This window comes from Topomyia yanbarensis, unplaced genomic scaffold, assembly GCF_030247195.1.
Source record: "Topomyia yanbarensis strain Yona2022 unplaced genomic scaffold, ASM3024719v1 HiC_scaffold_4, whole genome shotgun sequence".
In the NCBI taxonomy this organism is placed as follows: Eukaryota; Metazoa; Arthropoda; class Insecta; order Diptera; family Culicidae; genus Topomyia; species Topomyia yanbarensis.
Window position 1 is genome coordinate 1,703,794 of NW_026683602.1, and position 27,930 is coordinate 1,731,723.

General features: G+C 41.4%; 2 protein-coding genes across 8 annotated transcripts; one reads left to right on the plus strand and one right to left on the minus strand.

The window, feature by feature from the left end:
- Positions 1-79: 79 nt before the first annotated feature.
- On the plus strand, positions 80-2,027 carry LOC131695490 (uncharacterized). The gene is made up of 4 exons (XM_058984026.1): positions 80-441; positions 513-647; positions 784-938; positions 1,005-2,027. Exons 1-4 carry the CDS (start codon positions 353-355, stop codon positions 1,886-1,888), a joined length of 1,263 nt encoding a protein of 420 aa, XP_058840009.1. The 5' UTR covers positions 80-352; the 3' UTR covers positions 1,889-2,027.
- Positions 1,916-27,270, minus strand: LOC131695488 (uncharacterized protein CG45076-like). 7 transcript variants are annotated; one of them, XM_058984019.1, is made up of 13 exons: positions 26,903-27,270; positions 14,185-14,214; positions 13,707-14,054; positions 11,932-12,050; positions 11,700-11,851; positions 11,209-11,265; positions 10,609-10,770; positions 5,498-5,859; positions 3,405-3,544; positions 3,286-3,333; positions 3,072-3,119; positions 2,965-3,012; positions 1,916-2,907 (listed from the first exon to the last, which is right to left on the minus strand). In XM_058984019.1, exons 1-13 carry the CDS (start codon positions 26,984-26,986, stop codon positions 2,484-2,486), a joined length of 2,022 nt encoding a protein of 673 aa, XP_058840002.1. In that variant the 5' UTR covers positions 26,987-27,270; the 3' UTR covers positions 1,916-2,483. The 7 variants fall into 7 exon arrangements, with proteins under 7 accessions (XP_058840002.1, XP_058840001.1, XP_058840007.1 ...); XM_058984018.1 differs by having other exon boundaries at positions 13,662-14,054; XM_058984024.1 differs by lacking the exon at positions 13,707-14,054.
- Between the last annotated feature and the right edge of the window lie 660 nt (positions 27,271-27,930).

The following is a 27,930-nucleotide window of genomic DNA, read 5'->3' on the forward strand; positions in this document are numbered from 1 at the left end:
CGGAAAATGAGTTTTTTTTTGTATTCTTACTGGAACACACTTTAGACGCACGTGTTCTCTTTAGCCTTTACGCAAGCTACACCGTCCCAAAAAAAAAAAACGCGCGACAGGCGCTATTTCGGATATCGATTTTCTTTTCCTCCGTTTAATCCTCTAAAGCACCTGATCCAGCATGGTCCCTGCCAGTCCAATGCTTCACCTAGGCAACGACTTTAGTTTGCTTTACACATAGGTAAACGGGGGTGCATTGTCTGTTCCAAGGACGCGAAAATGTGTAGGTTTTCATTAATGTGAATATCAGAGTGAAAAAATCGATCCTGCATTCCAAAGTGTCACGAATAGTTCCGGCATAATGAGCAAATCTCCGTCGTCTGAAACAACCAGCGAGACGCTGAGTATCAGCGATGAATCAATCGCAACCTCGGTGTCCAACTCGATCAGGTCGGTAGCATTATTCTGTCTGGGGTTACGATTAAAAAACACTCGAAGGTCATTTTGCGTGAGTTTTCCAGATCGAATACATCGTCGAAGCATCCGAAGAAACCAGTTCAGAAGGAAGAACCCAAGGAGCGTCCACCATGGCGAGCCGCCAGTGTTAGCTTGGTTCCCAAAACAGATCTTCGAGCTAGAATTCTAGATGTTTCCAAGTATGTGTTTGTGTGTCCGCTGCCTAGTAAAATTTGAAATGTGGAGAACGGCTAAAAATAACTCTCGTGCCTAGAACCAAAACGCAAAAGAGCATTTGAATGGTTTCAGTTTGTGTTTTCTTTCCGCCCTATGCAGACGGCTACGGCGGGTAAATGCATCTGTTCAAACGGATCCCATCCGTACTAAGCTGATGAAGGAGGCATCAACCGACGAACAGGAAGATCTCATTCCGATGGTGGACGAAGAAATTCTCACCGATGGAAACTTGGCCATTCAGCAAGTTGGAAACTGTACAGTACCATCCCGTCATGTCAGCAAAGTAAGCCATGATATAATTTTTTTTCTATTGATTTCAGTTATCCTTTCACATTCGGTGGCACAAATGACAGACGTGGTACCGATGTCGAATGTGGCAACTCAAACGGCAATGCCTCGCAGTGGCGTCTCATTCCGAAGATTTCTCGAAGCTGGCGAAGGTGACGGAATTGTTCCGAAACTGGTTCCAGAAGAAGATGAAGATATTAAAAAATCTTCAAGCTTCGAAGAGTTGCAGAAGATAGACGCGAAAATCAAACAGTTCTTCAATAGCCCTGAGTTGGATGCAGCGGAGCTGCCAGAGGACAATGAATCAACTCACAGCAGTGACAGCATCAAAGATCAAAACACTCCGGATCTGCTGACAGGCTCCTCCAAAGATGCAGTACCTAATCGGTCAAAATTTCTTGAACCACCGACTTTTAGCTCCTGGCAAAATTTAGATTTTTCCGATGAAGAATCAGAACAGTACGTAGCTCGGGAGCTTCCCCGTCGGACGCTGGGTGAAGGCAACCAACCGTGGGCGGAATTCAAGGATCTGGTAATTGGTTCACGGTTAGCGAATATGCGACTATCCCCGGTACAGCCTAGAAAGCCCCGCCCGGACAAGAAAACCGTAACTTGGAGTGACACCCAGCACCGTGCCGTATCGAATCTGCTTCACGAGGCCACCGCACTGGTGGACATGTTCGATCAGGTTTCCATGTTGCTGGGACCGGATATAAAACTTAACGCAATCCAACCACAGGAAGAGGAGTTTAAGCTGCCTCCGCCCAAATGGGAACCACTGCTGATCAAATCGTGTCACGCGCTGCAGGACAAGTTGGAACAGGTTCGTCATTTAACCTGCGACGATGTGGATGAACAGTTACTGCTAGCTCCATCAGCGATGCAGTCGAACGTTGACATCGAGGCGAGCTTGTGAGATGGTTTGTGAAAAATCAAAGCATGCTTTGTATTTCGAAATTTATTTATTGGCAAACTTAACAGCTTTGTTGCAATCTTACAAGTGTATGTGGTTGTGCTTGTATTTTTTTACAATAAACTTTGACACATAGTAATAATTTGGGTTCTGATTTCGGGGCGGAGGGAGTAGTAAGCTGTAGAGAAATGCATTTCAAAAGTTCGGCAGTAACACTTGTATTTTCATGTAAATATAGGTTCGCTTCCACAAAACAAAAACCGTTCGATCACCTAAAGGGTCAAATATAGACAACGTCATCTATATCCTTGGCGATTGCGTACGGTTGGGCATTTATTAGCGGAGCACTTCAGCGTTTCTGACGTTTTTTTGTGTGTACGTCTCGAGTTCCTAGAGTTAGCGTAGAGAGAGATACTTCTCCTAATTTTAGTCGAATTTGATTCCATTTTTTGCCTGAATATTACTTCATACTTAGCCGATTGTCGTTAGTGTCTTTAAATAGTTTTAAGGTTCAAAACTTCGTTGTAGCGCTTTTTGAACACAAATATAACCCTAGTGACATTAACCTATGTAAGTGACGGTATGGGACCGACAGAGCTTACTGTTCAGAAGCAGGACTTTCTTCAGTCTTGCTCTCCTCTTCAGCAACAACTTCGACTCCGTTGGCTAATGGCTCCGGAGCAGCCAGGCTTTTACCTTCCGCTTCGGCGGGTGCAGCTTCCGGTGCGACCGGAGTTTCCTCCTCCAGTTTGGCAGCTTGACGTTTCAGCAGTTCCTCGTCCGATTGAGCGATTGCCTTCAGTTCGGCGATTTCCCGAAACAGTTCGTCATTATTTTCCTCGATGGCCTGCTTCTCCAATTCGTTCAAACGGGCAAGCTCATCCTCGCGAATCTTCTGCGCTTCGGTAATGCGAGTTTCCTCTTCCTCCTTGTGTTTCCTCTCCTCGGCCTGGCGGGCTTCGTCGGCCTGGCGGGCTTCTTCGGCGAGCCGAGCTTCCTCGGCCAGTCGTTGTTCCTCCAACCTGAAATTATCTTCAATCAGTACGGCGGGTTAGAGCACTAGATAGCGAAGCGAATACCGAATCTTTTCCTCTTCTTCCTTACGTTTGAGTTCCTCCTCTTCCAATCTGTAATGGGCACGAAAATGTAATTAATTGGATCCAGTATGCAGCTTTGTTCAAATTACCGTTTCTTTTCTTCCTCTTCCTTACGCTTTTTCTCTTCCTCTTCCAATCTGAATGAAAAATGGGCGTGGTTAAAATTAATGTAGTTATATCGTTTTGGTATCTAACGTCAATACAACATTCAAACACGATACTGGACAAGTTTCAGTAAACACTTCGTATTTAAATGTTGTATCAAAATGCAGTCGAATTTCTAACATTTTTTTCCAATCGTACCGTTTCTTTTCTTCTTCAGCCTTTCGCTTAAGCTCTTCTTCTTCCAATCTGTGACGAAATTTTGAACTTATTAAAATCTAAAAATCGAACCGAAAAAAACCAAACTAATTACAACGTACCGCTTACGCTCCTCTTCCACCTTGCGCTTTTGCTCTGCTTCCTCCTGCTGACGCTTTTGCTCCTCCTCCTCTTGACGCTTACGTTCCTCCTCCTGTTGTTTGCGCTTCTTCTCGGCCGCTTTTTTCTTTTTTTCCTCAGCCTGAAAATTAATCGCCGATAAGTATGCTAAGGTTTTTTACATGGTTTTGTTGGACGGATTACGCAATTAACACAGTTTCTGCAAAATATTCTGTCTTTTTGAATGCAAAGAACTGGGTGAATGTCCTTTTGAATGCGAAGAAGTGGGAAAGACGGTCTGTATATTTTTGGAACTGGCTTAACGAGTAGATGCCAAACATCGATGCTTGACGCCATTTTGAAAACCAACGTGGCGACTTTCGGTTTAGTACAATTCTCTATAACCACAACAGTATTACAATTTTTGGAAAAACGATGATGAATAGATGCTGGATGTCAATTGTCAGCTGTTTGACTCGATTGACGCCATTTTGTATTGCAAAATGGACTCAGACATTGATCTTTATCATACACCTATCAGGCCCGAATATCCATATTGATTGGGTTTTAGAGATTTCCGCTAAACCGGAAGTCGCCTTGTTCATTTTCAAAACGGTATCAGACTTCAATATTTGGCATCAACTCGTCAAGCACGTTCCAAAAATACCCATGAGTGGGTTTTAATGATTTCCGCTAAACCGGAAGCCGCCGTCATGGTTTTCGAAATAGCGTCAAACATCGATATTTGGCATCAACTCGTCATCCCCTTTCAAAAATACCCATATTCATTGGATTTCAGAGATCTCCGTTTAAACAGAAGTCGCCATCTTGGTTTTCAAAATGGTCTCGGGCCTCGATAGTTGGCATCTACTCGTCCAACCCGTTCCAAAAACACTCATGTTGAGTGGGTTTTAGAAAATTCCACTAAACCAGAAGTCGCCATCATGGTTTCTAAAATGGTGTCAGACATCGAAATTTAACATCTACTCAAACCCGTTCCAAAAATACCTATATTGATTGGTTTTAGAGATTTTCGCTAAACCGGCAGTCGCCTTTTCAAAATAGCATTTCTCAGTTACCGATATTTGGTGTCCACCGGTCAAGCCCGGTTCAAAACTACTCATATTGAATGAGTTTTTGAGATTCCCGCTAAACCGGAATTCGCCATCTTGATTTTCAAAATTGTCTCACACACCGATATTTGACATTCACTCTTCTACTCTGATCCAAAATATCCATATTTATTGGATTTTAGAGAATACTGCTTAAGCGGGAGTCGGTCTGTTGATTTTCAAAACCGTTCTAGAGAATTACGAGAAACCGGCGGTCACCATCTTGGTTTACATAATGATCTCAGACATCAATATTAGGCACCTGCTTGTCAAACCCGTTTCAAAAAGCTATATTGAGTGGATTTTGGACATTTTCGTTGAACAGAAAGTCGCCATCTTGATTTTTAAAATGGTCTACTCATCAGCCCGTTCCAAAAACAACCATGTTGATTGGGTTTTGAGGATTTCCATTTAAACGGAAGTCGCCATCTTGTTTTTCAAAATGACCTCAGGCATCGATATTTGTCATCTATTCGTTAAGCCCATCTTAATTTTCAAAATGGTGTCAAACATCAGTATTTAGCGTCTGCTCGTCAAGCCCGTTCTAAAAACATCCATATGGATTGGGTTTTGTAGATATCCGCTAAATCGGAAGTCATTTTCAAAATGGCGTCAAACATCGATATTTGGCATGTACTCGTTAATCCTGTTTCGAAAATACCCATATTGTTTAATTACGAACCAAAAGGAATCTTCAAGATCCGTCATTCCCATTTTTCAATAAATCTTCTCAGTTCTCTGCTATCAAAAAGAACTTGGAATTAATGCAAAAGCTGTGTTAAATGCGAATTCTGTGCAAAAAAAACTTAAAAATTAAAAATCGAGCGTTTTTGCCTTCATAAGAACTTTTTGTTGGTAAAACCGTGTTGGCGGCAAAATCTATAACCTTTACTTCTCCCTAAATCGTCTAGTCTTTTGCATTCAATGTAACGCAATTTTTTATACAGTTTACTTCGATTCCTTCAACCCTCCCCCCCACTCACCAGTCTCGCTTCCTCCGCCAGTCGGGCTTCCTCGGCCAATCGCCGTTCCTCGGCTAGCCGAGCCTCTTCGGCTAGCCGTTCCTCCTCCTGGCGCTTCCGTTCGGCCTCGATGGCGGCCAGCCGAGCCGTCTCCTCCTGTAGGGCTTTCTCCTGTTGACGTTTCGCTTCCCGCTCGATTGATTCTTCTTCCTTCTTCTTGGACTCTTCCAGCGTTTTGACCCGCTCTCGCTCCAGGTTGACCGGTTCGTAGCGCACCTTGTTCAGCTCGGCCACCCGGTCGATTTTGTTCTGCTTGTCCTGGAGTTTGGGATCGGTCGGGTCATCGTATAGCTTTGGGTTGTTGAACTTGCGCGTCGGACGGGCTGGATTTAATTTTGCTGGCGTGGGTATTTTTGTTTGTTTGTGTGATTGCAACAAACAATGGACAGGGTTTGCATCGTTCGACGAAAGAAACAAATTTTAATTAAAAGAATGATACAAAATGAGATCGGTTTATGTTTTTTTTTTCTCTGCTAGTGCGCATGAAAACGAAGAAGGAAATTCGGAAATAGTGATGAGGGTTAGGATGTCGGTTGCTTCGATGTGTGATGAATGACATGAAATAGCGACATTTGGAGCTGTTTCAAGCGAACAAAATTAGTAGGCGTGACAGTTTTTTTTTATCTGACAAGGAAATGAACCGAAGGAACGTTAATTGTCCTGGTCCTTTTGTTTGCGGCGTCTGACAGATGCAGAAACAAAAATAAACAGTACGCAGCCCAGTTGCGTACCGTTTTCGATTTGACGTTAATTTTGAGTATTCAAAAATAATCACAAAATAAGAAAAAATAGCTAATCAAACCGTTTTTGGCGTCGTGTTAGGATGCTGTTTCCATGAAAAAGTGCTTCCGTAGTTAAAAACATTATTTAATGAGCGTGTTAAAATCGGAAAGCCAGTACATGGATGAGAACAGGTAAGTTTACTTACTTTTAATAGTGGTTAAACAAGTAGTTGGCTTGTGGAGTCGCATTCATCGGTCGATTTGAGGGAATAACTCAGACGAGTTGGTGATTTTTTGGTTGGCCGATCGATTTGTTTAAGTTAATCAAGTGAAGAAAGTTTGTGAAAAATCATTCATTTTTCAGAAGTACAGATAAGGTATTAGCACTGTATAGTACCTCAGGGATGGCTTTGTACACCTAAAGGCAAATAGAGAACACCTAGGGGCTTGCATGCTACAGGACAGAGCCATTCTCTACGTACGACGGGACAAAGGAGCATGGTTACTACAGATAAAAGTGTAAAACGTTGAAGAGCTTTATGTTTATTGTTGATCATTTTCATCACGAAAGTTTCCCTTAACATATTTACACAATTTCAGTTTTTTCTTCTTGTAAATATAATATTTCGATTCATTTCATAAAAGGAATAATCGTTTAATAAGTTTTAGGTTATGTTTTTTTCCTCTCTGGTTTTCTTTTGTAAAATATGTAAATAAATTCTGCTGTAAATAATTCACCTCCAAGGAACAAAATAACATCGTTAGGTGGGTGAATTTGTGCTATTTTTAGAGCATTACCGTATATCCTTAGTCTTAGCAATATCCGTAAACAGTAAATTTTTAGCTAGCTAAACTGTGTCCAATCAACAGAACCAACAAAACGGAAAAGCAAATGGCGAAGTTTCCTTCCTCATACTCGCAATCGATACGTAGTTTTTTGATCCCAGTAAAAAATGCATTTTTAGTTTAGAAACGTTTGAATTAGATTGAAAACAGTGTACAACTTGAGCAAACTAGTACGCAGCCAAATTTCGATAGCAACAAAAAAACATAACCACAGCAACCAGTGCAGTGCGTGTTTGGTGCAAAAAAAAAAAACTTGGAACCGTTTTGTGAATCGAAAACTTATATTCCAATCGGATTGTTTGTTTTTATTATTTTTTTATGTAAATAAACAAAGAAAAAGTTAGTGTGCAAAATAGGCTTGCGGCGGTGGCATTTTTATCTGGTTTGTTGAGTAAAGTTTGCGAAATTTTCGTTCTTTTCTTAAGCGGCCAAATTAATGTCGCTGCTATAGATGCCCTTTTTGTCCCCGAGTTTCGATTTGCGAACATTAGTTTCAGTTTCAACTGGAATTAGAACAACACAAATAAATATTAGCAGGAAAGAGAGATAGATAGAGAAAGATGGAAACAGAAAATAATCCATTAATAGGAGAAAACGAATTAAAACCATCTTCTTCCGCGACAGACAGACGCTTAGTTATGAACTTTTTTTTTCGATTGAATTTTCCCGACACGTGAACCCTCCATTTGTTTGGCCAATTCGTGGAGGTTTTGTCTTCAGTGTGAATGTATGAGTATACGCGTGGGTGACATGGTGAAAGTTCTATTTATGTAGTGTCAGAACCATGAATTCCATTGAACGAGGGTTAAAAGGCACACCAAAATTCACCTCATCATAGATCTGGTGAAATTTTGCTGCTGAGAGAATTGAAAAACCGAACACTTGCCTCTTCGAGGGTAAATAAAACCAATACGTACATAAATGGAAACGATGTTTTTTCCCTCGTGAGATAGACAGCAAGACACTATTTTTGAAACCGATAACAGCTGCATGAATGAAAAAATCCCACTCAAACCTGATCAAAGTAGGTGAGTATGATGCCATAATATGAGCACAAATGTACGAATGGCTGCGTGCGTAACGAACGCAACTGGTACGAATGACACTTGCGGACACTGGTGTACAGACAGAATTTACCATCGACGAAAGTAGGCGGCTATACCCCCGTGAAGATCAGCCAGCAAACCTAGGGTTTGTAGCTCTTGTAGTTCAGCCAGACAAACTGTCCGTTGTACATCCGCCGCTGGTTCGGATTGCACAGGTTGTTATAGGTTCGGGTGTGCGGGAGGTATAGCTGCTGACGGTAGAGGTTATTTTTTATTTTTACTAAAGGAACGCTCACGCGAAAATAGAACAAAAAAAAAAGAATTAAACATTAGATAAGTAGATACCGTTTTGAACTTCTAGAAACACGTAGGAGTTTGATACTTTTCAAAGGTGGAAAAAAGGACACGGGATGAGATTGTATGTTAAGTAAGTGTGGGTACGCAGCCAATTACAACCGGAGTAGGAGGAAAAAGTGTCTTTCAAATGTATCCATTGCTGTTTTAGTGACGTTATTGTAATGTATTCGCGTGTGTATCTTGGAAGGGTTTGTTTGTCCTGTTACTTGTACTTGGTTCTGTTCCAGCTCTCGTAGAGCATCAGCGAGCACTTTGCGTTTCTTATAAGCCTCGAGAGAAGTAGCTTTCTTCGGTAGTTTACTATAACTGTCAAAAGAAGTAAAAAGTGGAAAGTGTCAAATGTAACGTAGTGTGTTGATTATGTAACAAAAATGGCTGCACCAGGCGCTGCCATATTTGTTCTGACGCATGTATGCTGTTATTACTTGTAGTCTTCTAGTGCTTCTTTGGCTTCCCTTATCATGGCTCTCTGAATGCGATGCTGTCGTTTTCGATCGATGCGGGCTAGTACTGGGAGCGTGCGGGGGTAAAATAGGAAAGTTCAACTATCTCTTCGCAGGCAGGATTTAATGAACTTATCGAATGGCAGAAGAGGTTCTGTTCGATGCATGTCCGTGTATGTGTGTGTGTGGGGGTAGAAGCGTTCTGTTGTTGATTTGTTTAAAGACACTGAATCCCCTGACACTAAATAAATAAAGCCTCGCCATCTCTATCGTTCGTTTACCATTTATCTGTCAGTATCATTCCAATCGAGCACGAGACCTGTCAAAATCATGAGAAAATAGCTTCGAATCCGCTATTGACGCTATTGATAGGCATCGTGTTCAATTGGAATAACACTGATAGATAAATGGTAAACAAACAACAGAAATGGCGAGTCTTTATACAGAGGGATTCAGCATCGTTAGGTTTGTTGATAGTGCCGATAAATGATTTTCAATTTTGAACTTCTAATAGTGGTAGTAATAGTGGTAGACATTTTGTGGTAATAGACTGACAGAAAAGATGGTGGCAGTGTTAGTTACATTGCACGATTGCTGTCGCAACAAGGACTTGCAAATTTACCGGTATCGCTTTTGTTCTGGAGGTATTCTATCTTTCTACATGTTACGGACTCGAAGTGGGCTTGTTTTTATTAGTGAACGAATTCTCGAAATTCGTCCGGCACTGTATAGGCGTACTTCAGGTAATACTTTTCTAGATATTTTTTGATTTTTGTATTCACTGATGGGTGAAGAGAAAGACAGAAACAAATTAAATGGTTTTCGTTTAATTTCGATTCTTAATTTCGCGTTCGTGTTCGTTCAAATTTGCTTCAGAAAATGATCAATGCTCTTACAGTCTGGTTGGTTATGGCGACTGAGGGATGATTGGTTTCTAAAACCGAAGATGACACGCCCACAACACTGTTCTACGCTAGTGTTTGTATGTTTTTCTGACATTTTTTACACGCGATAAGTGAAAAACGATGTAACGGGATAGGCGAAGAATTTTACAATGACAGTTGATGGTTTATAGTAGTAATAACGATCTAAATAAAGAAAAAAAAAAAAAGAAAGGGGTAGTGAAAATTTGTACTTTTTTTTCCTGATGGAGATTGTGGCAAGCAACAATTGAATCGGAAAGATTTTCAAGCTTCTAGCGTTGCAATGAGTTGAAGAATATATCACAGGTGGCGTACGTGCAACAGGGGTGCGTTTAGTGCTAGCGCGGGATGATGTAACCATGCGGGAATTTTGACAGCTGCTAAGTACCACTAGAAGTCAGTTGAAAATCATCCATTTTTGCGACAAGTTTAGTGAAAGTGTTGTTAGCGGGTATGGTGCTGCTACTTCTAGGCCAATCAAAAGAGGGCTTGCTGTTTGTTCTGATGGTTATAATGTATGGTTTGAAGGAAAAAAAACCGTGACAACGGTTCCTCTAGATAGCGAATAGTGACTGACATCTTGACTGTTTTCGATTTCTCCTTTGTTTATCAACAAAGTCGATAGTAACATTCATTCATCTGACAGTGGTTGCGTTTGTATTGGTTCTGTCTGTTGATGAGTGGTTTTCTGTTTTTCCAGCTTATCCAGTCGGCGCTGGGTTCGTTTGTGCTTACCTTCCTCAACGTCTGTTTTGGCCTGACTGCGGTTCGACTTATAGTGGGACATTACATTGACATCCCTGCCCACCCGGGCCGTGTCGTAGTTATAGATTCGTGGTTTGCTCTTCGGGTAGGCCTTTGATCCGATAATGCGCGTGCTGGCCAAGTGATTTTTGCCTTTTATCGAAGCGGAAAGAAATCCGGATAGTTTTGTTTTTAGAATAAAAGCATTTTTCTCGATTCATTGAAACATTAAATAAAAATTAGCTTTGTTTAGTTGTACTGTGGGTTAATCACATTTTTGTTTTTGCAGAGAACAGATTTGATAGAACAGATGAGAGGAGCTGCTTTCATTAATTTATACATACGAATTAGCTCACGATGTCAGCGACAACTTTTCACCGACGCACTGGGTCGAACATTTTGACAGATACATCCAAGATGGTGGAGAGAGTGGACCAAAATACAAAAAACAAAAAAACTGCGGATGCGTCATCAAGCAGTCGCTGGTATGTTTACTAGATACATCATCAGCCATTATGGAACGATTCGAAACGTGGAACGGATAATGACGGAACAGACCGGTAAGATGTTAAACAGTATGTCAATACTAACCCTTTTCATCGACGTAGTAGGTATAGCGCCATAGAATGTCATCTAGCAGGACGTACTCTAATTGTTGGCAGTAGGCAAGAAAGGAATAAGCATTTTTCGATTAAAAAAAAAACGCAGGAGGATAGCGAGTGGAATGTGTGCAGAATTACGGGTTAAATTTGTTATGCAGATGTTTCAATCACCAGATGGCAGCGGCAATAAAACAATACAAATAAAACGAAAAAAGAAACAAGAACGTATCAATCGGACGCTTTCTGTACAAAAGCAACGCGTAGCAGGATGTGATTGGTGAACCGAGTTGTTTTTGTTCTCGGTGGCATGATTGCGTGAGATTCAAAGTGATTTAATAATAGAACAAACTCAGAGAAGGAAAGATCAATTTCGACTACTGGAACTAGCTAGCGAGGAAAAAGAGGCGTATAGGTAAGCCTGTTTCAAATTGGTGTGATTTTTGGTTGCAGGTGAGTGGGAAAAAATCCGGTGACACTTACCGACATAGCGCGAGGCAGGCGAGTGGTATCTGGACATGGCTTCAATGTCTCTGGCTACACTGCGCAGTGGATCGGTGATGGTGCTTTTGACGTAGGTGTCACTGTTGTACTTGTTGTGGTGGCTGAATGGATCGTAAACCCATTTCTTGAGACTGTGTTTTGGGAAGTTCAAAGCGAAATTGGGTTAATTTGGAACTGTAAATCGTGCCCGAGTATTGGAGGGGTTGCGTACTTTGGTTCGGCGGCCGATGTCTGTACCGGTGGTGCCAAAACACGTGGCACTGGATCGTTCAGCTGGCGAAGTAGTAGGGCGGCAGAGTTTCGTATTTCCCGTTTCTCATCGTCGTATTCCTGAATGTTTAGATGTTTTATTTAGTTTTAAAAGTGTACGCTCAATTAGACTGAAGAATTTTGTTTTGTTTTTGGATTTCCGCTATCAACAGATCATTAGCTTACTTCCACGGAAATGTGTAAAGAACCGAATCGAATTTTTTCTATGATTGATTTCGTAGTTCCTTTAATCAAAACCTTGACTAATTCTAATTGTTTTAATTCTTCTAGTGGAGATTAAAACCCGTGAGCCTCGACAGCTTTGTATCTAGAGCAGTGCTGTAGCGTAAGATAATGCGTTAGTGTCTGAGTGGCTAAGGATGCTGAGTTCGAATCCGAAATTTTTTCACGAGTTTTAATCTCCGCTAGTCCATTTATTCATTTCTGTTCTGTTCTGTTTGTCCATTGCCACTGCCTTAATAAAACTTTGTAAAAGTTTGTAACTATATTTGTTGGAAGCGTAAATTCTCAAAATCTCCGCTAGAAGAATTGGTAATTAGAATCTTTATACTAAAAAAATCGGACTTTCAATATCTGAACTTTTATTCCATGGTAGCAAAACTTCAAAATTTAGGAATGGAAAAAAACGATGGCAGCTTTACTCCACATTAAAAATGCCGAACTTTAAAATTTAGCCTTGCTAAACAAACCTTACTGTCCCATTTTATTCAGCTCTAAAAATACTTGGTTTTTCTTTTCTATATTGAAGGTAACTTTTGTAGTAGGTTGAAATATCAACAATCTTCAAAGGCTTATTAACTGTTAGATTTGTTTTATACAAGAAAAGTATAAATGCAAGGAAAAAATAAATTCTTTTCAAATGCTATTCTAGATCAAATTCAGGGAATAAAAATTTTGATTTGGCAAGCAATGTGTACCTGAAAGATTGTTTAAAGCACGGTTCCATTATGCCAAGAGGCGTTTCCTATTAGACGAGTTGTAACATGGTCGAAGCTATCAATGAGAAACCTTTCGGGATCTTTTTACGAATAAAAAATAAAAACCCGTTCGGAGAATAAATTTTAACATTCCTGATCCGCCTCCGATCTGTTGATGAGCAGTGCATCCTTGTGCGACAGCAGCGGTGTACAGTAGTATACATGCAGGTGAGTAGTACCGGAAAGAGTGAGATAGTTCATGTGTTTAGACAACAATAAAATTTCCTATTTTTAAATAGCTGTTTCGTGACACCTGCGTGTGTGTCTTGAAATGACAGGGCGTGTTTTGAGATGACCTTCCTGGTTACTATAATTGAACGTATGTGACTGAGTTCCTTGAGTCGTCACATGCGGCGGAGGAAAAGGCGAAAAATAGTTGATTTGTGGTGTTTATTTTTATAAAAAGGTATGCCATTGTGACGTCTCAAGTTGAACACGAAAATGGGTCAAGGTCATCACACACGCACGTCACGTTTCCCTACAGGATATGTGTTAGCAATAATTGTTATTATGTACCAGTTTTTTCATTGAAATGATCGGTATAGTAGAGACGGATAGATGAAGGTGCGCTTAGGTGGGTTTTTGGGTTCCTGGTTTGATTGGTTATTTCGGCATCGAAGTAGGCGGTAGGAGCAAAGGCCAGGGTTTCTTTTCATACTCAACTTGTGTGTGTGTCTTTAACATTGATTCTTACCAAGTATGAGGGCGAGTTGTAATACTGCTCGAGGGCACTACTTACGGGGCTGGCACGGTATTTACGTTCGATACGATCGAATTCTTTGTTGACGATCGACGGACGCAGATAGGACGAGCGGATTGTGCAGATGCGTGCCGGCGAGGAGATGACACGAACTGGCGACCGAACGGCCCGGACCACGGTTCGTACCGGCGAGCTGATGACACGGACCGGTGAACCGTAAACCCGGACCGGTGAGCCGAGAACGCGAACCGGTGAACCGAACACTCGCACCGGTGACAGTATCACCCTGGACGGCGTGGTGGAGAATCGTGTCACTGGAACTATGCGCTTATGGGCAATGTATGGCATTGGGGAGCGATACGTTGTGGTGGTGGTGTATGAATCATACTTGTTTGGTTGACGTTGTGTGTGGTGGTATTTGGTGGTGACAGTTCACAAATGTTTAGAAACGAATAAAACGTTAATTACACATACAGACACAAATTTCGAGCCTCGGCCAGAACGGATGCATACTTACTCGAGGAACTCCGGAATACCGCAGTGGTGTCTGTGCGGAAGAGAATAATGGAAGACCAAGAGTTATAGAAAAAAAAAATCTTCGCATAGTGACACATTCACAGAAACAGAAAACACGATGCCAAAAGAGCACAAAACACGGTGGACACAGGACACAGAGTGAAAGGCAATCAGAGAGTAAATAATTAGTACAGTGGAATGTCATATGTGTTTTTTGTTTATTTTGGAAAAAGAACAGTAAAAAGCAATGGGCGCTGGTGAGTGTAAGCAAGAGCAGAGAAGGAGTGGTTTGTTTTGTTGTGTGCTGACGCCGATATCGCTTGCTAACGATAAAGAAGAACACGTTTTTTTTCAAAGTTTTTACATCGCATTCCACTGCACTGTCGATGGCTGCGTGCCCAGGGCAATGAGGGTGGTATTCATTGAATCAAAAAAGTTTGCTGTCGAGTTTTACACTCATTTGCTGTTTTTATTTCCAAAATATTAAGTTATAGTAACACAAAAGTAAGCTTTGTTTGCTTGTTTTCATTACACGTGACGTTGTAGTAGTGTGTGTGTTTGTGTATTTGTAATAGTTATTTTTATGTAAATTTGGTCGCCCCCGTGGTAGGCGAGATCGTTCCAATTTCTCACTGGCGTGTAGATGTTCATGTTTATGTTGTATGATGTGTTTTCTCTCTTTACAATAAATAGTTATTAGTCACAAAAACTTTAAACATTGGTTCGAATCAACCCAGCGTCGCACAATAAGTATACAGTGTTAGAAGTTTGGCTGCGTTCGTTATTTCGTGGTGTTCTTGTTGGTTCAAACTCGGTACGAGTAGTGTCTGTAGGTGGTTCCGTACGGTAGCCTGCCAGATGTGGTTGAGCTGTAGCTGTAGCCACCCGGTCCACTGCCGGTGGTGGACGTGCGCTCGGTATTGTACGAGTATCCACCCGGACCGCCACGGCTGTTGCGCTCCGAAGTCGAGGTGTAGCTCGAGGTGGAGGTCGTCGGGCGCGAGCTGTACGGATTAGCCGAGTTCGATGATGACGTCTCCGAGCGTACGGTTTTGCTGTACGAATAGGACTCGTCCCGGCGGGGTGCTCCGACGTCAGTGGTGGTGAGAGTGGAATAGCGAGGGGTCTGTGAATGGGGTCGAACAACAAACAACAACAACATACAGAAGAAAAACACGGTGAGATGGAGTTGTGGGTTGTCGTAGTGGAAGAAGTGAGGGGTGTGTTGGTATGGATGATATACTAGAACAACGGGATTTGGCGTAGCTATTTTCACGAGAAATTGAAACATGTTTGTACTTTAAGAAATTTACATAAAAATAATACTGTTCACATGAGATGCTCAACTGGCTGCATACTGAAGGAAATTCAAATGCACTTTACTGTTGTGTTGCAGCGCAGACAATTCATTGATCAATAATGTAGAACGCAGCCAGAATAACAAGAATCTATAGTTTTTTTTCTATTAAAAAGTAGTTGTTAGTAACCTATTCGCGGTTAGTCGTTTCGTTAGTCGAAATCGTCGGGAAAGGGAAAAGGATTTGCTAGAAAATAACCGAAACTGATACGTCGGATCGAGGGTCTAGCGTTGATAGTTCCTGGCGTAGCCTGGCTCAAAAAAGATTACATGTCGTCGCTGAGATTTAATGGGCGCTTCACCGTGCAGCCGACGCAGAACCGTGTCCATGCTATCCAAGTCGGATCTGTGTCCAGTGCTACGTGCATGCTCTTGACGGATGGATTCGTTCAGGATGCGATTCCGGTTGCGATCCCGTGGCGATAGGTAGTCTTCGATGGGACGAGCCAAAATTCGGGGATCTGGTTCGATTCCTTCCCGGTTGATAGCCTCCAAAATCGAAACCCGCGCCTGTTTCTTTGGCTGATGCTTACCGAATGCCGTCACCGGGTCGGGAATTAGACTGGGTCGGGGTACGAACGGTACCTTGTCCCAGTCAACGCCACGTCTCTGGAAGGAGGAGAATGCAGACAGTGTTGGGTGTGTAGGTAGCGTTGCACTCTGCCTACGACGAGGCAAGCCTTAGCCTGGTGGAATTTTAGTGTAGCTTGGATGGTTGGTTTTGGGAATGTAGGGTCCATCAAAGGAGGTTAGTTGCTTTGGAAGCGTTGTAATAGCAACGGAGATGTGTGTGTGTGTGTGGGTTGGTAGTTTAGTCAGTAGCGCTTTCCAAAAATCAAAAATTGTGCCTTTTATCGCGTGTTCCAAAAATATAAACCATATAATGTATCTTTTTTCATATATGCGCAGCCGGTTCCGGATGACTTCATTTGGAGAACGAGTCGGATGTTCGGTGGCGAATTTGGTACGAAAATAGATTGCCGATCATAAAAAAAACCAACATTGCTATGATTTCAGATCTCAGACAACTATCTCCGATGAAAAACAGAGAGAAAAACGAAAATGACCACTTTGCTAGATAAATGAATGATTTTTCTGTGTGTGCATTCCAACTTTTGGTTGGCTAAAATTAGACTTTTCCCGAGAGATTCTTTTGGGTCCGGTGTGCATCATGTATCTTCATTCCATTCGGTGGGTGTTGGAAAAGCTACATTGACGGCAGCGATGATTGTCAGTAGTTTGTCATCTTTACCGCAGAGCGGATGTGGCATTCAATGACGTGTCGTGAGATTTTTTCTCGAACCGCCCACGAAGTAATCAACGTAGGCTGGTAGAGTTACGACCAGGTGGGTCGCTGTCAACTTAGTATTCGGCAAGATTTTATTTTTAAATTTTGACTTTGAATTAGAATCATTGCAAAAAATTTTCAGAAATTAGCATTAAATCGCATGTAGGAGATTTTCTTTTTGATTACGATTAGAAAGTTTCACACTGTCGGGTTAACACCAAAATTTATGAAGAATTTTTTACTAGGTGACAGAATATCAAAGTCATCGGTTTATTAAGCATTGAATTTAAACTCGTTGGTTTTAATGGAAACATTCTAGTTGCCAACGGTACGAATTCACAGTCGTCTAAATGTAAACATTTCAGTGACTTCCGGTAGAATTATCGAGATAAGATCAAAATACCAGTTAATTGAGATGCATGGAAACATTTTATCGGTTACATAAAAGTCGTTCTTTTGCACTTTTTTTCAATGTAGTTTTCCTTTTCGTGGAAGATATTATTTAACCAAAGAATTTTTTTAGCATTTTGTCGAATTGTTTCTGGGAAACTCGCGTGCAAGCGAAACCAAAATAAATATCTAAACATTTTTCTACTTGTCCCGATGTACATCGAATGGGCGCGTGATTCGGCGCTTGGTCTGGTGGCGCATAACGGAGAAATCGGGATTGAAATTTCAGAAGATTCGCAATACAATTTTGAACGATTTTTAACACGGAACTCACACCCTCACCTGAAAGCGACTCGACTGTACCTACTTAGGCTGTTCGCAATGCTGATGTATTCTATATGGGATGTTCTATTTTACATCACCGACTAAAATAGATCGATCGCAAAGCTGAGATGCAGTTCTATTTTTCGAACACTTTTTTGGATCAGATTTTAAACAGCTCGACTATTCTGTTTTAAATTTTCCACAATTTAAAGCACGAATAGAACACTGTTCTAATTTTTTTTCAATGGTATGTGTGACGACTGACAGCAGAAAAAACAATATGTGTCACATACATAAGACACAAACAATAAAAAAATCAAATAAACAACATTTAGAACAGGTGGCTAAAACATCGCATTGGAACCATCGTGTTCTAGATGTTTTTTGACATATCCAAATTATCCGACGACTTGTCATTTTGAAAAAAAATTACATCAGAGCGTTGCGAACAGCCTTATAATTTACCGAATTTTTCCTCTTTCTTCGTCAATCAAAGCAGGCTGTATAGTCTGCCTCAGTCTCTGTCAGTATCAATATCAAAACAAACTGCTCTTGACTTGTCTATTTTGTGAACCGAACGGTCCTAACCTCAATATTGAACCAGCTTCTGATTGGTGGTTTTGCCAGTCAAGAGCGTTCATAATATTTTCAAACGGGATGAAAAACAGTGCTGCTGAATTTATTTTGGCTACTTTTCATACACATGAACATTTCATGCAAATTTAATAAATACCCTGAATGGCGATATAACTACGTATATTGTTAAGAGAGACACGAATAAACATAAAATTCAATTTTTAAATGCAGCTAGTATTGTGAATTTTTGACAGAGGGTTGATATTTAAGGTACAATTATTTTCAGTAATTGTGAAAAATTTGCAAATGGAATCTGGCAACGATGGATGCTTGTTGTTTTTGGAATTGCGACAGGGCCTGGTAGATAAAATTAAGAAGAGCAAGAAGCCTGTTGTCGTTTCTTCTCTTAGGGGAAAAGCCAGTCGGTAGTCAAATTTCACACCCGGCTGATGCTGAACAACAGGAAATACTTTTCATCGCGCGATGGATGTCGCAGTGTTCTTATCTAATGCTGATTTCGTTTTTAGAGCCGAGTCGCTCTAGGTTCGCTCTGAGCTGTCACTTTTGTATGGATTTTGTAAATATTAGAGCCAACCTAGGGCGACTCTGATCTAAAACCGAAATCAGTATAATCGTTGAGCTAGTGTTATGTATTCGTTAATCTCCCTTTCTCTGTTTTTAACGAGGTGTCACATCATCACGCTCGCTCGGACTGTCGGTTGTTGACGCCATTAGTGTCGTCGCTTTTTTCTGAGAAAAAATAAACCCATTGTCCTCTGTAATCATCTGCGAACGTGACATTTTTGGCTCTCGATCACCAAGCTCAAGTTTCCGGTTTTTCTGGTTGTTTCGAGTTTATCAATCAACGGGAAAAATTTAAATTTATCCGAATCCTGTCAGCTGTTGGTTTAGCGAAAAACTAAGAAAAAAATTTAAAGCTTCAGCCGCAATTTACATAAAAGTTGGTAAGTCTTTATGGTGGGAAATCCCGTTACTTTACGACTCGTGACGAAATTAGATCGACGTAGATCATGGTTTTTCATAGATTTTCTTTTCAGTTCCACTTGTGCAGTGCGATACTCTATCTCTAGGAATTCAAACAAAGTAACCAAACGTGTCTCAATTTCTTTGGCGTTTGCGCGATTCGGCAGCTAAAAAAACCCGTGGTTGGTTATGAAATAGTTACGCGAGTCGATAGTCTATTAGCAGAGGATGTTTGTAGGGTGTGAAACAATTTTATAGAAGTGTGTTGGAAATGTTCCGAGAAATGTTTTCGTTTAAACGATCATTCAATGGAGGTGACATGCACTAGCTTGTTCCGTTATTATCCGGGTGCAATTCGCTGCACTTTAAGGAGAACATATTTGGTTTCATGGTATAATCAAATTAATAAATAACACTGAAATATAACATTGTTTCACATTACGGGGTGTAATATAGATCCTTAAGGCCTAAACGCAATGGCGACGGAAGCGGAACGGCAACGGAAAGCGGCTGTCAATTATAATATTGAATATATGCAAGTCAATGCGGTTGTCCACAATGATGGCGGAACGGTAAACGCCCCGTTGTACTAAAAGAACAAAACCGCGTTTTTTTGACAAAATTCAAAAAGAGCGGCAATCGAAAACGCGGTAAACAGATTGTTTTAATTCAAATTCACCGAATTCCATATTCAGTGGAATCTAACGTATTGTATTGCGGATATTTAGGTTGGGCAGAGAGTGAACTTAATAGCAGCTTTTTTGTTTCATTCGATTTTAGAGGTTTTAACCTTAGGGTCATTCGCCTTTTTTGGAGTAGAAAAAGCTTTTTTCCAAAAATCTCCAATCATATGTGCGGCTTTGGGAATCGAACCCAAATAAGCAATTTTCGTGTGCGTACTAATGGACCAGAAGAAATTCAAAGATGGCGGCATGAAAAACATGAACGAAATTCACTGTTGAAACTGTACTCATTGAAAAAGATCTCTGTTACTTTTTGTTCTTTTAACGAACAGTTTTGTGAATTAGTGCATACACAAGATAATAAAAAGCTGGGAAAGATAAGAAACGATTTTTTAACAAGAATAAAAGATAGTTTGTTCGTTCTAGCACATCTGGTACAACGTCAATACACTTTGGATTTTGCGTACTGTTGATTTATCGACGCCCACCAAACGAACCATTATACAGATGCCACTAGTGTAACAAAGTATTTTAATTTAAACAATTAAGGAAACTGGCACGTCGGTGGGCATACTACGGAACCGTGGTTATTTTATCTACTAGACAGCTACGTTTCTTGTTACTCTAGTTTTGTTCACAGTTTACGTTCTGACGAACGCGAAAAATCATTTGGATGCACAGACCAACTTCGTAAGCCACTTTGCAAGCAAGTGTACAAAGCAAGCGTTAGCCAGGATAAACTAATTGACATTGATTGAAAAGGAGAAACCCGCTACCGGATACGATACGTAAACCATTTATCTGCAGTATATCAAAGATACTGGTTCATGGTTGGGTCTTTGGTAGAAAGTTTTGAATATAATCAAACCTGCGATTCTCAAGATTCGGTTACAGGTTTGGTCAAAAGATCTGAAGTCGTTGGATGCTTTCGAATCGATGGTGTTCTTCATTGTTCGTTTTTCTATTGGTGTTCTTCATTATTTCAATCAGTTTAGGTTCGGATTCGGAAGTTGTATGACCAGCTATTTTGACAAATGCGATGTCTATGTCCTTCCATAGCACCCACTTGGTAGAATTGACAACCGTTTTTCTTTAAAAAATATAGATGTCATGCAAATTGTTCTACCGAATTCCGACATGGCTATACTAATTTCTTGCCATGACCTGAATATTTGGCGTTACGCTATCCATAATTTACATCTTTATCCAACTATACATATACCCCGCAGCAGGTGAAGCGATTGTAATCAATCACCAGATATCTAATATATTCCCCCTTCAGTGAAAGCATCAAGGACAGTCTAACAAAAATATTTCACATGATTAAACCAGGTTTATATTATTCGAGCATGCAATGATTAAACCAATTTTTGTATTAGAATCCGTGAACAAGGTTGTCGCATTGTAGTTCGGATGGATAGTATCAGTAGTCCTGTGCAATTATTTACTACATCATTGCTGTATTAATCAAGGAATCGAGTGGACCGACCACGACTGATAAAGCAGACATTCACTGCGATGAGCTTCGTAAAAGGAAAGTCGCTTTGGTTTGGTCCAAATTTGTCAACAAAGGAATGTCAAGCGCTATTCGAGCTCTAACCGCTGATGTTCATTGCGTTTTGAATACGCGGCAATGGTCGCGGTTTTTTTTAGTACAAACCGCGACAATTCCGCGTACCGTTGCCGTTCCGCTTCCGTCGCCATTGCGTTTGGGCCTTTAATATTGCTTGATTCCCGATTAGGTGCTGATGGATTAGGATTGCCGGAATAGGGTTCAGTATAATATAGGATTACTTTATTTCGGTATAGTTTGGGTAGCGGTGGTGGTGAAGTTTGAGAGATATAACAAACGAAAGGTCACCGACTTTGTTGAGCTGTTTCCTTATATCTTCTCCGGCGGACGTAGAAAGCGGTTGAGAGAGATATTTTCCATTCATATGACTTCAACATTTTATCAATACTGTTTTGTCTTAGCAATTAAATATTCAATCGAATCATCTTACTGAGCCGTGTCGGGTCATTAGGTCGGACACCATTTGGCCGCATGGATAATTAAGCCGAATAGGTCATTAGGCCAAACATAGGTCATTAGGCCGAATATGGGCCATTAGGTCGAATATTGGTCATTGGACCGAATATGGGTCATTAGGTCGAATATGGGCCATCAGGCCCAATTCAGGTCATTAGGCCGAATGGTTATTAGATCCAATGTCACCAAATTTAAAACCTCTGAGCTAGCTTGACTCCAAAAACAAAAGGGATATTTTGCTTTCATTAAACCTAACTTAAGGCCTCTGATATAGTGGCTTATTCACAGCTAGAGTCCAAAGAAGCGGTAGCGATGTATAACAGGTCTCTAGTCGAAGATTACTTGGACAATTAGCCAAATGGACATTTGGCCGAAGGCAATGAAACCGAATGTTGCATAAAGAAGTTAAAGTTTATCCTGCTGATCATCCAGAACTTCTTCTGACATAAATTTTGCATAACTCGATTACACGAATCTCTTACTGTTTTATTGCTTGAAGAATTAAGCGTTTTAAAGCAAATGTCTTCCGTTTAATTCCACTGTAATAAACGGCGCTTGTCTCATAAGTCACTCGTTGTGTATCGTGTGCGGTAAAGATTTCGCCGAACCAGGGAAAGTGTGCCATTAACATTATTAGTTAAATGTATTTATATCAGTTTCTACACTGCTCAAGTTCATGCGACGAAATCTGTGTGATGCGGTCGTGCCGCACAACCGAGACCAAGGTTCCGCCTGCGGAAGTGGTGGCCCCTCGCAAGCAAACCTGTGATCTATTTGTTTGCTCAAATCACTCAAACTTAGGGGTATGGAATAATTTAAGTCCGACGAAGCGGAGTGATGCCGGATGGCGCCCGACTTGAAGCGACATGGCGAAGCCACATTAGGCGCCGTTTTTAATTATTTATTCCATTATGTCTGTAATGATGCAGTGAGAAAGATGACGTGAATTTGCTAAACATTTTCTAAGTTGATGAAGATGTGAGATGGTAGATGTGAGAAGCCAATTAAAGTCAAATCACCTTCTGATGATTTTAAAAGGATAGGGTGGGTGCTCCTATAGTTGAGGTGTACCAATAGTTGCAGTAGTGGGTTATACGCCTAACTAAGGTACCAACCATCAACAAATATTTTTTTATCGATTCATCGCACTAAAATTATGCGACAATAAAACTGTTATCCTTGAAATTTGCTCAAATAACTATTGAAAAAAATGATTTTCTTAGAATTTTGAGCTCCCTTGCACCTATAGTTGATGTAGTGTACCTATAGTTGCAAGCCCCATAAGAAAGCAATGGGATTTGCAACAATAGGAACCGAAATTAGCGATTGCACCACTATTGGTACATGTGTTCCTATAGTGGTATAAGCGGTTTTGAATACATAAATTGGTTATTAAGCCATCTTTATATTTTTCCTATGAAGTAGGGACTGAAAGCTTTCGTTTAATGTATTAACATTGCCCATAGGTCTATTAATCGATTTTTTATCAAAAATTTCCTTAAGCATGCGACTATTGGTACATCCACCCTAGTATCATATTGTGGCGGAAGTGATTTTCAACTCACAATTGACAGTGATGCAAATGCCTATCGAAGCTCAAATGTCAATTTGTTGGAATACTTCAGTAACATGAATCTGCAAATATTCAATGCAGGACATCGCCAAACATTCGCACGAATTGGAATAGTAGAGGTGTTTGATATAACTGTCTGCTCTGACAGTATTACGCTAGAGAGGCCCAACTGGCTCATACCGAACAGCTCGAACCGTTTTTTGAATCTACAAACAGGAACCACGAACCAACATTATAAGGAAATTCCTCCAAAAAATCCTCGTTTTTTTACACATATGTTAGTAGTAACATCATAGCTAACGCATAACAGTTCCAACTAAAAATGTACTTAAAATGAATGTTAAAGCGGACAAAAAATTGTTTTCGAGTGTTCTATTAGTTTGTGCAAGTACTTCTACGAGTAAGTTTGTTGTACCCCTTAATTTAGCAAAAACATAGGAAAATACTCATTAAACTTAATCTTCACGCCCTAAGAGAGTAGAGCTTCAAGTTCATAGATTTGGAATTACAACAAGTTACGCACGTATTAGTTTGCCATCTTATACGCAATACCATCGGAGCAAAGAGCTAAACCTAACACGTCTTTTCTTCCAGATCGTGTAAATGTTAGATGATTTCCTACATGTAGTAGACACAGATTAGTTCAACTTAAGTATTTCATCAATTCAGTGGCTCTGAAATCGTTCTGAGGATCTGAATGTGACTGATCTAACGAGCAGGATTATGACGCCACGATGCCGTGAAAACCTCAACTTACTGGTGGAACGAAACACTCAGCCCACTACGCGTTGCTTGTCTAGAAGCCAGAAGGTCGACTCAGAGAGCCGCATCGGAACCGTTGGAGAGGAGCGCATGTCAGCGTTTCGAGAAGTTTGGGCCGCTTTGAAATGTGAGATGAAGCTTTGTCTGTCAGATTGCCACAAAAAGCTGTACCGAGAAGCGGATATCAATATCTGTGGGGACGAGTTCCGAGCCGTGATGGCGAAAATGAAGGGCTCGTCGACGCCAGTCAAAATGTTGAGGGTCTCTTCCCGAAGCACGATCCAACTACCTGGAAACCTTCACCGTACGGCAAAACAGAAGGGGCAAACAGAGACGATCGGCAAGTGACTTATGATGAGCTCGCAGAAGCATCGAAGCGACTGAATTAAAAAAATCCCCCGGTTTGGATGAAATACCAAACGTGGTGCTGAAAGCTGCGATCCTGGCACACCCGAGCAGAACATGTTCAGGATGGTGCTGCAGAAGTGTCTAGATAAAGGTAACTTCCCCGAATGTGGAAGGTACAGAAACTGATGTTGCTGCCAAAGCAAGGGAACCACCGGGCGATCAAGCCTCGTATAGGCCTATATGTTTACTGGATACACTTGGAAAACTATTAGAAAAAATCATCTTTAACAGACTGGTGAAATGCACGGAGGGCGAGTACGGACTGTCCAAGATACAGAAGATCAATACTATACTGTGGTCACGATAGAAGTGAAGAATGCATTTAACAACCATCGCCGCAACGCCAGATCCTGAAGATCCCTGCCAGATCCAGGGCAGAGTGCTGCTGTACGAGACTAACGGAGAGCAGAAGTCAATGTGAGTAACAACGGGCTTTCCTCAGGGCTCAATTCTTGGTTCAACTCTTTCCGGCTGATGGCCGCATGAATTGCGAGCGTATAAAAAACAATATCGTCGGAGACAGTATGATTTATCACCGAGATGATCCTCATCTGCATCACCCTGGGGGAGGATGTCGAGTGCTACAAACGGAGAAATACTGGAAACGTGAGAATCGATTTGATGGGACCTACCGGCTCATTTCAAACCTGTCGACGTGGGCCAATAGAAAGCACGGAGAGGTGAACTTCAGGAAGTATCTTCCTCGGTTCGGGCACGCAACATCGCCGTTGTGCCCAAAGTGTAAGAACGTCGAGGAGACACCGATGCATACAGTCTTTGAATGTCCGCGGTTCGAAGCGCTTGAAACGAGATCAGATCAGCCTAGATAATGTCGTCTAAAGAATGACAAGTGAAATTCTCTCGCCGGGGAACTTTCCGTCGGAGTAGGCTAGGTCCATCGTTAAGGACTAGACCGAGTAGTTCTCGAACAAGTCGAGAGCTGAATGGCTCATCAAGGAAGTTGTGCGAGAAGGGAACTAAAGCGATAAAAGGAGTCAAAGAACTCAAGAAGTTGTAGTGCTGAAACAAAAGAAGAATCGGTATCGAGAGCTAGAGTTGGTTCCCACTATAAAAAGGGAAAAGTCTGACTTTGCCGTGAGACTAAGCTTAATTCCTGCCAACGGAAGACAAAAGATTAGTCCGTAAGATTTTAAGCCTATTTTTAATGACCCTGCCACTTCTAGTTTTTCCGATCTGTATATTTTACATCCTTGCTCTCACATGAGAACTATGGCTCTAAAATTTTCACAACTTTCCCTATTTAGTAATCATGCCCCATGGTTCCAAAACTAAATCATCGGAATCCGAAAACTTAACCATTGTCAACCTGTTTGTCTGAAGCCAGTTGTGAACTTATATTCTTTGTAATTGAACTGATAATCTGGTTCGATTCTAACCCGAATTAAGTCTGGTTCGCTCACTCCACTGATATTTCACTTGAATCCAACTTCATCCATTTCCATTGAGGCAACTAACAGAGTTTCATTTCATTTCGAAATGCCCAGAGTGCTCCGGCTCTGTAAGCAGTATCAGATCCAGTTCGAAACGTGTTAACACTGTCGGGACATCATCTCGCTCGAGTCAAAGAGCAAACCATGAATAGGCAGTCTTTACATCCCATCCTTTAAAACGGAAAACAATCGATGGTTTTTTTCTTCTGTAAATTGCCCTTGACTAATTGTGTCTCTCCGTTGGTTAACTTTAATCCCGATTGCATCTGCAGCGTCAAACTTGAACCCGTTGTTGAATAACCATAGTTCAAAAATAGTCACCAAGAAACGAAACTGGCTGCGTCCTGCTCACCCTAACTATATTCCATTTCCCTGCCAGGCGATAACTTTTCGTCCCCCAAAAATAGAAGTCACCTAGACATGTAATCACCGCGTTAATTGTACACCAGTCGCAACAAAAACAATAAGAAAAGTCACGTCTTCCAACGACGTTTCTTCGCCACTCTTGGCACACTTTGTTTCTGCTCCGAAATCGAGCATACAGTCTTTTTGCCGCTTTTCACACGACGCGCACAAAATCGCCCATTTTTCATTTTCACGAACTTTTCAGTTTTCAGCAAGAAATTTTATTTTTGGCCTGGCGCTTAATTTTCTCGCTCACTCGGCGTGGTTATGATATTTGTTTAATTTTTCACTTTTCCCCCAAAAACTGCTAATATGGAAGAAATATTCTCTCAGCGGCTTTCTACTTCGAAGGTCCAAACTCCACCTTACACCACTCTAGTAGGCACAGGGTTGAAAAATAGATAGGGGACACAAGGTTTGTTTGACTTCTACAAAGGAGCAGGAGCGGGAGGACATTCAGGTCAAATTTGTACAGAATTGTGTGCTCACCGTCACCGTGTAGGACGAAATCGTCGGTCGGGTGTAGGTCGAACCGACCCGGCGGGTGGTGTAGAAGTCGCTATCGTAGACCATTTTCGGTAATGATTTTCTGGGTTCTCGGGCTGCTCGTCGGATGTTACACACTAGGATTCTACCACACTATCGCTCTCACTACTGTCGCTGATCTCACACTTTGGTACCACGGTTCAGCTGGTGGTTCCTGCTTTGAGGACCTGTCTCGGATGCCGTTCGAAGTTGTTCTGAGCTGCTGGTCGAGTCGCAGTCCACGATATAGGTCTGCCGTTTTCGCTGGCCTCGGTTTCACGTTGCTGTGTGAATGTGCGACTATTCCCGATCAACTACCGCTCTCAGCCAGCAGTCACCCCCTTTTTACAGTTCGCCCGGTTGTTGGACCATGGCCAACCGAGATAGATGTTCAGGATTTGCGTGGGATTATGTATGTGGTGGTGGGTATGCGAGCGAGGAAACTCGACGGGATGGGTCCGCTTGCGACGCTTTTCCTCCAACACAACTCGAGTCGGATCCCACGGTGAAAGTCGATGGGTGTTTCTCACTGTTCTATTAATAGACTTGGAAAACTTGACGTACAGAAACAGTGCGGTAAACCACTGCTTAAAATATTCCATTTGATAATGCAAGCGGGAAGAGTTAATCTCTCACCGGTTGGCAACACTGTGACTGAGCAGGCGCAGGTGGCCAATAGTTCACGCATGACGTCACGTGTCGATATGTTCTCTAGTTGGGGCGTTGCGGAAAGGAAACCTGTTTTTTATAACGCTACCATGAAAATTTATCTCCATAGGCTGCTTTTTTCTGTTCTCACAGCAAGCGATGCATCTCTTGCCAGTTTCTTTTCTTTCTACAGCAGTCTTTGTTTACTTTAATTTTGGTCGTGCGAATTTTTAATTCATGATTGCCAATTTTACGGACGGGGTATTTAGGGTAGGCGGTATCGTTGTATGTAATAACTACGCTTTTGCGAAGATATTTTTGAATATTTGCACACGTCTGGCTAA

Bases quoted from the DNA above. Each gene is read 5' to 3' on its own strand.
- LOC131695490 (XM_058984026.1), top strand. From the start codon at position 353: ATGAGCAAATCTCCGTCGTCTGAAACAACCAGCGAGACGCTGAGTATC. The intron at 442-512 runs GTCGGTAGCATT...TGAGTTTTCCAG, and splicing joins TCGGTGTCCAACTCGATCAG to ATCGAATACATCGTCGAAGC. The intron at 648-783 runs GTATGTGTTTGT...CGCCCTATGCAG, and splicing joins AGAATTCTAGATGTTTCCAA to ACGGCTACGGCGGGTAAATG.
- LOC131695488 (XM_058984018.1), bottom strand. From the start codon at position 26,986: ATGGTCTACGATAGCGACTTCTACACCACCCGCCGGGTCGGTTCGACC. The intron at 11,852-11,931 runs GTACGCAACCCC...CCCAAAACACAG, and splicing joins ACATCGGCCGCCGAACCAAA to TCTCAAGAAATGGGTTTACG. The intron at 2,908-2,964 runs GTATTCGCTTCG...AGATAATTTCAG, and splicing joins GAAGAAGAGGAAAAGATTCG to GTTGGAGGAACAACGACTGG.